Source organism: Culex pipiens, chromosome 1, assembly GCF_016801865.2.
Source record: "Culex pipiens pallens isolate TS chromosome 1, TS_CPP_V2, whole genome shotgun sequence".
NCBI classification, from domain to species: domain Eukaryota; kingdom Metazoa; phylum Arthropoda; class Insecta; order Diptera; family Culicidae; genus Culex; species Culex pipiens.
The window spans coordinates 37,250,349-37,265,974 of NC_068937.1; the positions used below are offsets into that span (position 1 = coordinate 37,250,349).

General features: G+C 37.8%; 1 protein-coding gene and 1 long non-coding RNA gene across 8 annotated transcripts in view; one reads left to right on the forward strand and one right to left on the reverse strand.

The window, feature by feature from the left end:
• LOC120414173 (pericentrin) overlaps positions 1–15,626 on the reverse strand; it is an 84,447-nt gene that overhangs the window by 6,536 nt on the left and 62,285 nt on the right. For 6 of the 7 annotated variants that reach the window (XM_052710246.1, XM_039575238.2, XM_052710252.1 and 3 more), the window contains 2 exons: positions 1,983–2,642; positions 1,795–1,830 (listed from right to left, as the gene is read on the reverse strand). In XM_052710246.1, coding sequence (XP_052566206.1) covers positions 1,795–1,830; positions 1,983–2,642 — 696 coding nt within the window. The remainder of the gene's footprint in view (positions 1–1,794; positions 1,831–1,982; positions 2,643–15,626) is intronic. The other variant, XM_039575239.2, reaches the window with a different exon arrangement.
• LOC128093458 (uncharacterized) lies at positions 4,867–5,575 on the forward strand. The gene is made up of 2 exons (XR_008212502.1): positions 4,867–5,263; positions 5,331–5,575. It is a non-coding gene; the product is annotated as an uncharacterized LOC128093458 (long non-coding RNA).

Here is a 15,626-nt window from a genome sequence, read left to right on the forward strand (position 1 = left end):
TTCATGGAAATTTTGAAGTTTCTTGGAAAAATATTTTTTTTTGCCCCCTGATTTTACAGACCAACTATGAAGGGGGGGGGGGGGGGGGGCGTCATAAACTTTGACAAATATTTGCAACGGACAAATTTACAAAAAAAAAACTCTTATACAATACTCTAATGAAAATGCATTTTTACAAAAATAGCTTTTTTTATACCCATACAGTAAAAAAAGAGAAGCTGCGTGCTATTTTCCCTATAAAGCACGCAGCTAGCAAAATTATAGACTTAGAAACATGTACTCCCTGTAAAGGCTTATGGATTGATCTCAGTTGAAAGGTTCTCCAAATTTCTGAATTGCAAATGTAACATCCTGAAGCAGAACTGTTAAATTCTAATAAACACCAATTGAATTGAAAATTACAAAAGCCGATTCGGTCCTAACCAGGTGCCAGTACCAAAAAGGACCTAATAAAAATAATTTTATCAAAAAAAAAAAAAAAAACTCAAAAAAGTGAAAATGCATGCAAAATTTTGATTCTTTTGTTACCCATATTGCAAATTATAAAAAAAATGTATTTTTGAAAAATGATTATTTTTGAAAAAAACGATATTTTGCGGGAATTTAAGTTTTTTTTGTACAAAAAAAACCTTGTAATTTTTTTGCCAGTCAATTTTAGAAAGATTTTAAAAATGAGTTATCGTTGATAAGAATAATGCGTTATCGTCACGTCAATAACGATAGTCGATAACTATTATCGTTATCGTTAGACGCTTATATTATCGACGATAATTTTATCGATTAACAACCTTGAAATTATGTTCTGTTATGAATTTGTTGAACATTAGACGATCACCAAACGGTTTTGAATTGACTGTATTCTCTTAGAAAATTGAATGCAACTCAAAAGCTAATGATTTAATGTAATTGAAAAATAAGAAATAAATCAAACCTCCCAGCAGAAAAAGTTTTATTTTGTGGCATAAAAGTTGTTCAATTTGATTTTTCGAACACGAATAGTGGGTTTATTGCTTTGCAATATCATGATTTGTGTTGTCTTAATACAGATATATGATACATAATAGCAACCTTCTAATAAGTCACAGCAATGAGAAGCTGAGAAGACAAACCATCCTAGAAGTTGCAGATACATAAAAACTACAAGGGCTGAAGACGATTCTCTAAACTAGGTGTAAATATTTGTTTCAAAAATAAAATAAGCCTGATTACTTTCTAATTATTCTCAATTCGTGTTACTGGATCAAAGTTTTCCGTCAACTGTTGATTGATCAAACTCAAAAGCTTTCCAATGCGGTAAGGGAGCGTTCTTTTATTACGTAATGCAGTTAGGGAGGGGGGGGGGGGGGTCTCGGTCTGTTACGAAATGTTATGAAAATTGGGGGAGGGGGGGATTTGATGACAAATTATGGTACGTAACGCTAAATTTTTATATAAGCATTCATAAAAATTTGCAAAAAGACCTTGTTTTACGCGTTACAGGGGGGGTAGGGGGGGATCGCTCATCTGTTACGATTTGTTACGAAGGGGGGGGGGGGGGGGGTAATAAAAGAACGCTCCCTAAGCAGTCTAAGGTTTACGAGAAAATTGTCTGTTTGTGTAATCCTCTAGTCGGTGATGCTCAATCAAATCCAATCCGAGTGCAAGAAAATGGATCTTTTTTTTCTATCTCTCTCTAAACTGTAACAAAATACGCGCCTAAAACAAACAACGCATTACGTGCACCGAAAAAGGGCGAGAGATCGAAACGCTAGCAGAAATGTAAACACAAACATGCACGCCGTGAGTTGCAAACACCTTTATCGTCAAGACACAAAAATCGGTCCAGAGCATCTGTATCGAACGCGTTGTCGAAGGGAGAATAGCTGCAGTTAGTTAGTGTTGTTGTTGTTGTAAGTCAGAGAGGGTGAAGGGGGGTTGAGAAGTAAAACATAAGTAGTAAATCAAAACTCGGACGAATAAATTCGAAGGGAACCGAAACTTACCATCGGAATGCTGTGCGGCAGTGGCGGCGGGAAGAGCCCTGCTCCTGCTTCGCTCTGTTCCGGTGCGCGTCGCATCACCATGTCGGCCGACTCGTCGCAGTCGGTAATCGAGACGATGTCGCTGAGGGTGCGCGCGTTGTCATCGTTGTCTTTGGTGGCCACCGCTACGGGGGTTTGCTGTAGTTGGTTGAGCTTCTCGCGCAGCTGATCGATCTCGTCGTTCTTGTCCGCGAGCATCGTCTCCATCAGATCGGGCAGCGCCACCTTGTTGATCATTTCGTGCTGGATTTTGTGCTTGAGCTGTTGCACCTCGTCCGTCTTTGCCTGCAGCTCCGCTTCCAGCTTGATCTCGAACTGGCTGCGATCGTTGCTGGCCTGCGTCATGGCGAGTTCCTTCTCCTGCCGTTCGATCACCTGGCGGCTGTTTTCGAGGAAGTTTTTCAGGTTGTCGATCTGCTTGTCGCGGGTGTGCAGCGTCTCGCGCAGGTTCACCAGCTCCTCCTGCAGGTCGTGGACCCGGACCGTTAGGTGGGACGTGCCCTGCCGGTGGAGTTCCTCCGCTCGCATGCGCTGCTCGTCCAGCTTCGACTGGAGCGTGGTGATCTTGAGCGATTGCTCCGACATGCGCTCCTGCAGTACATCGCGCTCGTGTTGCAGTTCCTGCGGGGTGGGATGAAGAAAGAAAGTATGGAATATCGTTTATTTGGAAAATCGCTACACTCTCTCTTGGCAATCTCTTGGGACGCCCTTTGTATCGAATTTTTCGTGCTGCTGCAGTGTGCTATTTTTGGAATGCTATGTAAATGATCACAAAGGAAACCCAAATATTTGTCCAAAATCCAGAGATGAGTTGTTTATAGGGAAATGAAATATTGATATTATGGTGATGTAATATAAAATGTATATGCAACGATCAAAATAAAAAAAAAATCACAAAATTAAAGTTTAAAATATTGTTTTTTTTTTTAATTTTCCAATTTTTTTGGATAAGTTTTAAAGGGACAAAATATGAAACTTTTGAGCCATAGAGAAGTACGGGCGAACATCTTCGCCGCCGAGTTATGATTAAAAAAATGTGTCTTTTGGGAAAAATAGAAATCCAACCCAATTATTTTTTACTTTTTAATTTTGATTAAGTGCACCGTTTTCGAGATATGGCCACCTGACCCTCTTGTCCAGAGCTGTTTGCTAAGCGTAAACATAGTAGGGGAAATATACCCATTCTAATCACTCTAAGCCGTTCGACCAATTCTCATCACTTTTGCCGTTTTCCGCTATTAAATCAACAATTTCAGACGTATCAACAATGGAGAGTTGCTTGCTCACTTTTATTTGAGCTATTTATTACTTTGGAACAGTCAAAAACACTTTATGAAAGCTGTAATTCATGATCAAAGTGCTGATAGGCCGATAATAGAAATAGGCTGAGAAAAGGTATAGTTCCCCTAAATGGTTTAATTTTGGTATAACAATGCAGGAAATACTTTATTGGATCGAAGTAAGCTATGCTCGGAGAAGGACGTCAAAGATTTTCGCTGTCGTTTTTTTCCTTGGATATTTGTTCCAAAATTGTGATTCCGGCAGATTCCGGTGATTCCGGTACTAGTGTTGGTTGCTGTGGAAGTGCACCGGTAGTGGTTCTAGCGGAGTATTTAATAACAATATTTGAATGTTCGAATTCAAAAGTGAAAGTGCAGAGAGGAACGGCTCACGGCGCAGCTGTTTACAATTGGCAGAGGAACCACAGAACCTTTCAACGGGAAAACCTTCAAAGTCATCACTCAAGATCTGAAGAACTTGTGACAGCTTCAAAATTTGGTGTTCCTTTCTGGTTTTCATCACGGTCAGCATTCCCCAGCAGCAACAGTAACAGAAAATGGACGTCGCGGTTCAATTTCAAGAAGCTGGAACTTGACATCATTGGAAACCTGAAGTTTGAAGGCTGGATTGGATCAGGATTTGATGTTTTCTTATTTGGTGAGCCCGTTCTTTTTTTTAACACAAAAAACTCTCACTTATTCTATCATACTCACAAAACAATCAAGACAACTACGCCAACCTTATTATATACGCGGTAGGGTGTTCCCTTGGTCGTTCGCTGTGAGTTGTGGATTGCCTGCTTCTCTAATGAAGGTTCGACTGAGGGGGCATGCTTATTAATTTCTCGTCGCTCCATACCCTCAGTGACGTGATGGGAACAAGGGCGTCTATGCAAAGTGTCCCTACACCCGCTACAAATTTCCGGCGCTTGGGAAGGGAAGAGGGTAACCATTTTGATCTATGCGCCGGTATTTGTAGCACTAAAATTCGTGCAAAAAAACTTATGCACGTGGGTGTACAGACTACGGAGTAAAAGATGATCGAATTGTTCACCTAGCGCTCACATGTGTTCCAGGACCAAGTTGCCTGCGGGTATGGGGATCATACATACATACATACATACAACAATGCAGGAAATACTTTATTTATGTCGACACCTCCATCAATATGATGCACAGGCTGCTTTCTTAAAAACTATGAACTAATTCTAGAATTAAACAAACTTTTAGACGTTTTAGACACAATAAAAGAGTAATATGAATGAACGTCACTTTGATTCACAAACATCGAATCACCAGAGCACCACCAGAATGATGAGCAACTTTTTCTGGAAACACAAAAATTCGGTTTCTTTTAATCTGTTGGTTCAGTTGATTAAAAAGGCTTCGAAATAAGCTTAAAGCTACTTTTCCTACCTTGAAGACAATGTTTCTAAAGTATGAAATAGAAATTATGAAAATCTTCGCGTTTTATTTAGTTAGTTGTAGTGTTGTTAAAATATCAAACTATCAGCTCTCAGCAACTACAATTATCACGCCTGCATATTCATGCCCCAAATACAACTACACTGAGGAAAAAGAATGTAAGATTTTCATAAGACTACATCTTATGTGCTGCCTGATTTGAGTATCCACTAGGCTCTCGCGATTTTCATAGACAATCTTATGACCGTCACTATAAATTCATATGGTTATAACTAAACTTTACTTATGTATTTGGTCCACTGTTGATAGACTATGAACTTCATAAGAAATTCTAATGGAATTCATCTTTAATTTTTCAATGGTTTTCGCGTATGATGCTAGTGTGAAATTTTTTGACATTTCAAGATGGCGAAAGGACGGATCGAGCAGACAATTTTAAACGCTCGCTACTCCAAATCGCCCCGTAGTTCGTTCCGGTAACTACTTCACAAAGCTGCCGCCGCCGCTATGAGTTTTACCGCGACCTCCAAGACACAGGTAAGTTCTGTGGCGGGTGTTTCGTGGGTTTTGGTTCAAAGTTGAATATTTTGTTTTGGTATTTTAGGTAATATCAATGGCCGTTGGTTCCGCCGGCGGCCCTCCCCAGCATCCTCCAGAAGGATCCGGAGAATAGCATCGGTGAGGACAGATCCGAGCAGCGGTCGAAGGTTTAAGTTTGATTGACGCGGTCATGCCGAAGGTGGTGGCCATCCGGCAGAACATGCCGAATCACCAGCAAAAGACGATTAAACCGGAGGCTGCGTAAACCAACGGGACGACGAGCAGCGGAAGGAAATGAAGTTTTGGGTATATTACGATAATTTAAAAATATATACGTTTAAAATTTAAATAAATTTTTGTTTTCATTCAATTAAAAATAAGAAAAAATGGGTATAAAAAACATAGTTTATTAATATAATCTCCATGAGCATTGCCATATATTCTGTACACAATTCCATCTATGAATGTCATAAGATAACTCAATGGAAATCTTAATTAACGGCTTTGTCAAATTTCCCCTCCCAGCCATAAGAAAATCTTATGACATCCGAATAAAATCCTGATGTCGAAAGGTCATAAGACGTTCTTATGGATTTTGCCAGTACTTTTTTCTGAGTGTACTCTTCTCTCCGTATTTGTTATTGTAATTGGGTCCTAAATGTAAGTTTAAATTTGTGATATTATTGTTCACAACAATAACGCTTATTTTTCTGAGTACAATGACCCTTTGTACGACCGCAAAGGATTTAAAATGGATTTTAAAATCAATTTAAAAAAAATATATCTTCGCGGCCCTTCTTGACAGAAAAGGTCATACTTGACAGCTCGTTCCAAGGGGACCATAGTTGATCCATCAAAAAAATGTTGTCTTGTCAAAATTTTTTTGCATGAAAATGAAAAAAAGTGATCAGAAATGGTTTTTAATCGTGTTTTTTCTCTCCATACTAATTTAAAAAAAAATACATGGAAATTTTGTTACCAGGGGGAAGGGGTACAAAAATCCATTTTTTTGCATAACGCAATAAAAGAACGCTCCATTAGCGCCGAACATAGCCGAACAAGTTTTTGTGTTAACACACTCGCGTTTGACATTCTCCTTTTCTCTCTCATTCCCGCTTTCACGATCATCCCACCGCAACAACGTTCAACCACAAAAACCTTCTCAAAACAAATTTCGCAAGCGTAGTTTACGGGACGTCATGCGTGGTCGGCTCCTAATCGCCGTCTCGCGTTCTTTCATTGCAGTTTTCGAAGAGATTGAGAGACTCAGTGGTGAGAGCGCATAGTCGAAGAAAAGAGGAGTAGTGACAGTAGCGTGCCCAGCTCCTTGAGGAAGGTGGGGCAATAATATGGACGTTTTGAATATTACGTCGTTTATGGACACCCCATGACCAAATTTAGAACAAACTTCTGAGGATGGTGGGGCAGTTGCCCCATGTTGCCCCACCCTGTGCACGCTAGTGAGTCGCTGGGAGACACAAGAAGAGAAGTCACAAGCTATAGTGACGGTCGCTAAACTCTCTGATGTTTTTGGTGTAGAGATAATCAAATGATAGCTTTTTTGTCACTCATTTGCAAGCTTCCCTGCACCGTGCGGTACACGCGGTTCAACTGTACCTCGGGTTTGCTTTGCGCCTGCTTTGTTCGGTTTACACCCGTACCCGACTCACACGAACCGAGGGTATTTTGGTTCATCGTACCAGCGCACCACGACACTCTCGGTTTGCCGCGTCGGTTTTGTGTCTGGCACTCACCCATGGCATGAACCCGGTATATGAGCCAAGGTGCTTCACTCGTTACGAGCCGAGGTACGTGCCGTGGTACGCGCTGGCGGTACAAAACGGGTTCAATACCACGACACGTACCACGGCACGCTGAGTTCATGCCATGGGTGAGTGCCAGACACAAAACCGATGGGGCGAGCCGAGAGTGTCGTGGTGCGCTGGTACGATGTACCAAGATACCAATACATAAATGGGTTCAGGCACGTACCGAAGCTAGAAAACCGAACCCGCGGTGTGCGTTGGCACTGGCGCATGGGAAGCTTGCATTTGTAACACTGGTTAGTTGTCTTCAGATTTCTTTGATTGGCTTATTCAAAACCCACTTCAAAACAGCCTTGTTTTAGCATTTTTATACACACAAACAAATTGTTTTTTTTTTAGAGGAAATTAAGTATGATTTTTTAAAACAGATGATGACCATGGCGCCATTTATAAAATTACTTTTTTGGAAGATTTCAGAAAATGTCCTACAATTTCTTCTAAGAAACATTGAAGACCTCTGTTTGCTGAGGTCACAGCGGATAAAAAACAAAAAAAAAACAGAAAAAAATAAACAACGTGGACACATTTTTTTACATATCAGAAAGTTAAAAAGCAGCCTAGGCCAACAACGCCCAGTTACCGAACAAGTACTGTATCTATTATGGCAACTTATGGTCCAATGTTCAATGTGAGCAATTCTCTACCAAAACCGGAAATGGATTTTATTTGTATTTTTTGATTTGGCTCAAACTTTGTGGGGGCCTTCCCTATGACCAAAGAAGCTATTTTGTGTCATTGGTTCACCCATACAAGTCTCCATACAATTTTGGCTGCTGTCCAAACAAAAATGGTACGTAAATATTCAAAAAGCTGTAACTTTTGAGTGAATTTTCTGATCAATTTGGTGTCTTCGGCAAAGTTGTAGGTATTGTTGAGGACTATTGAGAAAAAAATAGGTACACGGAAAAAAAAATGTAGTTTTTTAATCAACTTTTTTTTCATTAAAACTCAATTTCCCAAAATACGTATTTTTTGATTTTCGAGATTTTTTGATATGTTTTTAAAGTTTAGTTTAGTTAAAGTTTAAGTTTAGTTTGACGTATACTTTCAGAAAAACACATAAAATCTAGTACTTTGTTCAGAAGAACTGTAAAAACAACACCAAGTCTGTTTGTCCCATCGTTACACTTCTACGTATAATTGTCCCACCATGTATTTTCTATCACGAAATCATTACTTTTACGAAGCATTGAATCTTGTTTACCTTTTGTATAGCAAGAGTATTACAAATAAGGGTGATCAAATGTCACCCAGGGTGATTAGGGACATATAGGGCGACTAGTACCTCACGGGACAATTATGCGTAGAAACACAGAAATCGATCGAAAAATTTCAATCGCGTTTTTCTCAGTTGCACTTTTTTGAACATGGGACAATTATGCGTAGAACGGCAGTTTAGGGGACAAAAATCCGCAACTTTTGAGCCATAGAGAAACATGGTCAAAAAATCTGTCGCCGAGTTATGAAAAACAAAATTACAATAACAAAAACAAATTTGACGGTATTTTTTAATGCAAAATTGAATTTGCAATCGAAAACCATTTTACAGATTTTTCGATAAAGGGCTCCGTTATCAAAATAAAGCCACCGAAAGTTTGATTTTAGCGAAATATTTGCAGTTTTTCGATTTTTAAAAATAGTGACCATGAGTGACCACTTCTAAAAATATGTTTTTTGAAAAGTTCAGAAAATTTGCAATAAAATTGTCTGCAAGACATTGAGATTGGACCTCGCGTTGCTATTTTGAATTTTTTTAAATCCAGACTAACATTTTCAAAGGGCCAAACAATGAATTTTACGCTCATTTAAAATGCTAGTCTTGATTTAAAAAAATTCAAAATATTTATTTCGAAAACATCGGAAAATTTCACAAATGTTTCATGTTTTAACATTGAAAATCGGACTATTAGTTTCTGAGATATCGACATTAGAAAATGGTGGGTGGTTTTGGTGAGACTTACAAAACTTCAATTTTCGTGTTTCTTTTTCTTAAAGCGGTTCTATCTCAGCAACCCGAGGCCCAATCTTCAATGTCTCTTAAACAATTTAATAGCAAATTTTCTGAAATTTTCAAAAAAAAATATTTTCAGAAATGGTTACTCATGGTCACTATTTTTAAAATCGAAAAACTGCAAATATATCGCTAAAATCAAACTTTCGGTGGCTATATCTTGAAAACGGAGCCCTTTATCAAAAAATCTGTAGAGTAGTTTTCAATTGCAAATTCAATTTTGCATTAAAAAAAATGTCAAATTTGTTTTTGCGAGAAATTTCGTTTTTTTTTCCAAAAATCACTTTTTTCAAAAAATCATAACTCGGCGGCAGATTTTTTGACCATGTTTCTCTATGGCTCAAAAGTTGCGGATTTTTATCCCCTAAAACATATCAAAAAATCTCGAAAGTCAAAAAATACGTATTTTGGGAAATTGAGTTCCAGTGAAAAAATGTTGATTAAAAAATCTGCAATTTTTTTTTCGTGTACCTATTTTTTTCTCAATAGTCCTCAACAATACCTACAACTTTGCCCAAGACACCAAATTGATCAGAAAATTCACTCAAAAGTTACAGCTGTTTGAATATTTACATACCATTTTTGTATGGACAGCAGCCAAAATTGAATGGAGACTTGTATGGGTAAACCAATGACACAAAATAGCTTCTTTGGTCATAGGGAAGGCCCCCACAAAGTTTGAGCCAAATCAAAAAATACAAAAAATAAAAATGGTCGAAATCGGCCGATTTCGTAGAGAGTTGCTCATGTTAAAAAATGAAACATTTGTAAAATTTTCTGATCTCAAAGAAAAAAAATATTTTAAAAAAACGTTGGAATCAGGACTAACATTTCAAAAGGACCAAATAGCCAATTTTAGGAAAGTTTTTTGTTCATTTCATTTCATTTATTTCATTGTTTAAGCATTACTTGTGTGAAGTTACTATCCTAAGCTGAGATGTGGACTACCTTTCAACAGCTGATTAATTCAAAGTTGGGAACAGAGTTCGCGGGTGTTTCGAGAATCGAGTAAAATCTACAGAAGGAAAAAAAATACAAAATAACCTTCGAAATAGGAGTTATTTATTCTTGATTGCTCAAATCACTTTAGATAATTTTTCGGGTCATATTTGAGCTCAGATTCTGATATACTTCCATGCTGATTTGTAGAAAAATGACATTTTATGTACAATAATTTAAAATAATTTTAATAACTTTACAATAAGGGACCATCCATAAACCACGTGGTTTATGGATAGCCCCTAACCAGAATGACGAATTATGTTTAAAAAGGTTTAAATCAAACGTTTTAAGTTTTTCTTGCAAATGTTAATCTTTTTAATAGTTTAATGTAAATAATGACACCAGACACCAGAAGATCAGCAGAAGGTCAACCCTAACAATCACTTTGAATTCGCTTATCTGCAAAATTCCTTGCTGTATGACCGAGTTTCTAAATTGGGCCAAATCGCGTTATTTGAAACTTGAAATACCGCTCTCATCTCTCCTAATCTCAACTCACCCCAAACGGTTCCTGAAGCGTCTTGAAGCCATTGGTGGCGGCGGTAAACATCGGTGATGCAAAACACTATAGCACTCGCCGCTATAATCTGCATACAATGTTGAACTGCTTTCGATGTCGTTAAATCAGTTTCACTTATTTCTATTCGAATTTTTCTCTTCAAAATATCACTTGAAATCGTTGCTAGAAGAAATGTTCAAGTCACAAAAGAAAACAACTAATGACAACTTCGAGGCCTTATTCCCATTTCTCAAAAAAAGTCGGTTTCACCTTGGCACCTAAATATCGGTGCGAGCAGGGTATTTCAAACAAGGAAGTTTGTCTGCGCTCTCAATCTTGAACGTTTTTCTGCTCTAGCGTTCTTGTTTTCACATTATTCCCAACGGAGAGACCTTCCTGTTTGTTCGTTTGTCATAACCAGAGAGAGAAATGGGACCGTCCTCGTCACCGAACATAAACACGCAGCATAACCGACCATCAGATCAGACGACGACGCTAAGCACTTGGTAATAATTTAAGCACCCTAATAGAGGACACTAAACTATTAGCATGGTGCGTCTCTTCCCGATGGCCAACTAAAATTACACTTTATGTGCGGAGATCATCATCATCGTCGTCTTCGCACTAAAATGCTCAAAACTTCACTCTGCAGACAAAATTAGTACATCTTCCATTCATCCACCATTATGAGTATCGCCCTATTTATAAATTTATTACAATTCACAGCTCGTGACGCATTTGAATCTGGTCTGACAATATTTTGAACTTTATCGTCATGAAAGCACCACTACAATTTGACGTTGACCGTACAACGTTGGATCGATCACCACTAGATTTAACTGTACGAACTTCCACAAACCCCAGATGTCCCGACTAAGCCGCCCAAAGTCAACGACTAACTGAGCTCAACTCGACCGGCTCTCCCCCGTCGCAAGTCTCGAGCGCGCGCCCGGCTAATGCGCATGCGTACCAAGTCCATCACTTAACCAGCATCCGTTCTCGGCTTCCGCGTACAGAAATTCAAATGTATACGACGAGAACGCATCTTGTCTCGCGTCTCACCATAACGAAAAATTATATACATACACTGAGGGAGAGTCACGCGATTTATTGAATGAACCTGGGGCGGCGTCGGCGAGTTTTTCTTACTCGAATTACGTACCATTCAAATTGATGTAGTCGCGACTGATTGAATTACAATTTGACGAGTAAGTAATTTGAGAGAAACTTCCGAACTAATTTTAGCGAGCAGAGAGGGGGAGCGAGGAAGATATAAGATATCAACCAGGGAATAAAATTAATCTTCATGGGCTTACGAATGCATCGAAATCACTTATAATCAAGATTTGGTGGTTCTATCTATTTTTTGGCTGAAAATGAACATACACGTTTGTTTAGTATAGAGTATAGTGAGCGTCATTTTATTATGAATATCTTGAATTTCTTATCTCTTCATACCTACTGTGATGTGATTGAAACAAGGGCTTCTATGCGAAGTCTCCACAGCTCTTTTGTTGAAAGGGACTTTGTTTTTTTGTACTAAACTGGCCATTTTCGCATAAATGCCTTATATAAGTACACTGAGAAAAAATCAAGGCAATTTTTTTTCACTCGCAAGGTTAAAAGTGTAAGATTTTTTTGAATGCCCAAAGAAGCCTTGCATCATTAGTTAGTTCATATAAATTTCCATACAAATTTGGCAGCAGTCCATACAAAAATTACATATAAAAAATCAAAAAGGCATTTTTTGATCAATTTGGTGTCTTCGGCAAAGTTTTAGGTATAGATAAGGACAACACTGAAAAAAAAATAATTATACACGGTAAATTTTTTTTTGTTGATTTTTAATTTCACATTTTTCTCACTGAAACTTGATCTGCAAAAAAAACTTTTTTTAATTATTCTATTTTGGGACCATTCATAAAACACGTGGACACACAGAAATCTCAACCCCCCCCCCTTCGTGTACAATTGTCCATAAAAAAGTAATCTTTTTTTGTTGTATGGAGCGTGGACAATCGGCATACCCCCCCCCCCCCCCCCTACAGTGTCCACGTGGTTTATGGATGGTCCGTTTCTGATGTGTTTTAGGGGACATCAAATGCCAACTTTTCAGAAATTTCCAGAATGGGCAAAAAATTTTGACCGAGTTATGAATTTTTGAATCAATACTGATTAAAAAAAATCGAAATATTGGTCGCAAACATTTTTCAACTTTATTTTTCGATGTAAAATTGAATTTGCAATCAATAACGTAACACCTCAATTAAACACAGAATTACAGAAAAAAATGTTTAAGTTTTTTCTAGCAAATTTTTAGGTTAGAATGAGGGTCTCTTTGAGAAAAAAATATCCCTGGATTCAAAACCTGTTAATTTTCGAATATTTGAATCTCAGATTCGCAATTCGCAATTTTCAGTGTAAGAACGGGCCTTGACCGATCTTATGCACCAGGTTCCCGACGAACACGCACTGCCCTTACACCTACATCTTACCCTTGCTCTGAGTCAGTACGAGCAACACGCTAGAACACGCTTTGAGTGTTCGTGCCAGGCATGCACACCTTCTTTTCCGGTTACGCATTTTAACTCGGCCGGGGGTGGTACATTACGTAGGGTTTGATGTAAGTATAAGCGCCTAACCATTTAAAGTGTGCCTATCAATTTTCATTAAAGCAAAAACTGTTTTATTTTTAGTTTGAATTCAAAAACTAGTTGTTGTTTTACTGTGTATTGTTTTCTCCTGAAACCTTTCCTAGTGGTGAGTCGTGTTTATCTGTTGCTATTTCTTTTGTCGCGGTGTTTTGTTACAATTTTTGGTCCTAAGCATGTTATAAAAGTTTACCAAAAATACAATAGTAATATTTGTGTTAATCCTTTAACCATTCCATAAATTAAGTAAGGGCTCAAACCTCACTTGTTTGAAAAAAAAGGGTGAAGATTGAAAACAATAGACAGTAAAAGAGAATTTATTTTATAAAAATCATGTATCAATTGTAAGAGAATGATGATCGTATTTTAAAGAATAAAAATGAGAAGCTAGATGTATTAGATGTAAAATTAGACAATAGTTATTAAATAGAGATCAAAACAAGCTTAGATTATAGTAATGATAATTTATAGGACAGAAAAAGAATTATTCAAATAAATAAATTCGCAATAAAATCAAAAAAAAATTAGGCGAATGATATATAGACTTGATATTACTAGTACATTAAGGAAAAGTATATTTTTAAGGAAAAAACAAAGTTTGTTACAGCAGTATCAATTGGTAAAAAAGAGTGGAAAAGCTTTGAGAGATAAGAGAATCAAAAGTTAGTAAAATCAAAATCAAATGATGGATATTAAATAGAAGAATCAGTAGAGCAAAATAAAAAAGAAGATAGGTGGTAGCTGAGAATGAAGAGAAGAGAAACCCCGTTGTGCGATGTTTCAGGTACATCCACAGCAGTTGACTCAACATACTGCGAATCGAAACAATACCATCTACAATCACAAATTACTTCCCTTTCCCACATTGTTGCGCCCCTTTCTTTCAGCCGTCTCGACTCTGACCCGCGGTGGTCAAAGAACTACGATCCGTTTCTACAGGCCACCAGCTAGGTCATCATGAAAACCAAGCCAACGTGGAGGTAAGAAAATAGGACACTCGCAAGGAACCAGAGCTATACTGTTCTGATCAAGATAATTCGGATGATCTAACAGAACTACGGATGTAGTTAGTTGCGCTCCTTCCAGGATGTTCCTTACGTGGACGTCAACCGAAGAGCACGCAACAAGGTCAGTGCCATTACATGCTCTTAGGTATCAATCCTTGGCCTGCCGAATATTTGAATCTCAGATCTTAATTTATTGAAATTTACAAATTTTAGAATTTTTTGATTTCTTTGATTTAGATTATTTTAAATTTATTTTTTTTCAAACTGAATTTTGAAATATTTGTTTTTTTTTTAACACTGGAACGCCTAACGCATGTCCAACTTACACGGACGCCCAAGCCTCCCGAAAAAGTTGGAACGGTAACTTCAACACGCCGGTTCTCGGGCATAACTCAACCAATCGGAACGATTCTTGAATTCAGTGATTTGTAAGAATTGTTAGATGATCCTAAAATTTTGCAGAACTTGATTTGAAAAAAAAAATCAAATTATTCGCTCTACAGCATTGCCTTGGCGTTCTCGATTGCGAGATTCCTACTCGAAACTAGGTGTTCGAAGGCTTGATTGTTGAGGCAATTGCAAACCTCTTTTTACACCTTAGCTTCCATCCACCCCGGGATTCGAACTGACGACCTTTGGATTGTTAGTCCAACTGCCTACACGCGATAGAACGATGTGACGTTGGAACGATGTTTTTGATTGCAACAATTACAGATTTGATCAAATTAAGTTCTGCTAAGTTCTAGGATCATCTAGACAATCTAAGAAATCACTGGAAAAAAGAATCATCTTGATTGGTTGAGTCATGCCCGAAAACCAGCGAGTTGAAATTACCGTTCCAACTTTTTTGAAGCCCTGGGCGTTTTTTTTTTTATTTTTATTTTTTTTTTTTTGGGAGGGTGTTGCTGCACGTTGTTGATGTTGAAACCTCTAAACTGGGCCCTCGTCCTGTCACGTCCGTCAGTAGTCTTGTCGTACATTACAACTAGAATCAGATCTGCCAATGAATTAGTACACTTCGACCAAATAAACACTGACGCTGTATGGATCTGACTTTAGAATAAATGCACAGTTGTGTGTTATTCATAAGTCCAACTTATTCAATTATTCATTTAAGTCCAAATATTCATTTGCTAACTACTTTGGATTGAAAATCTATATTTTAATCTAAAATCTTCTAAACTTAATGTTCAAAACTAAACGTTCCTTTAACTGTTGCAGTACTACTTCTATCAAAAAACAATAAAAAATTGTGAACTGATATACAAATAGGATAGAAATCGCGATTTTAAAAAGAAATGACCATTTACGTCAAAAGATCCGTAGTTCCTCGATTCGCAACAATGGTCAATACAACCATAATC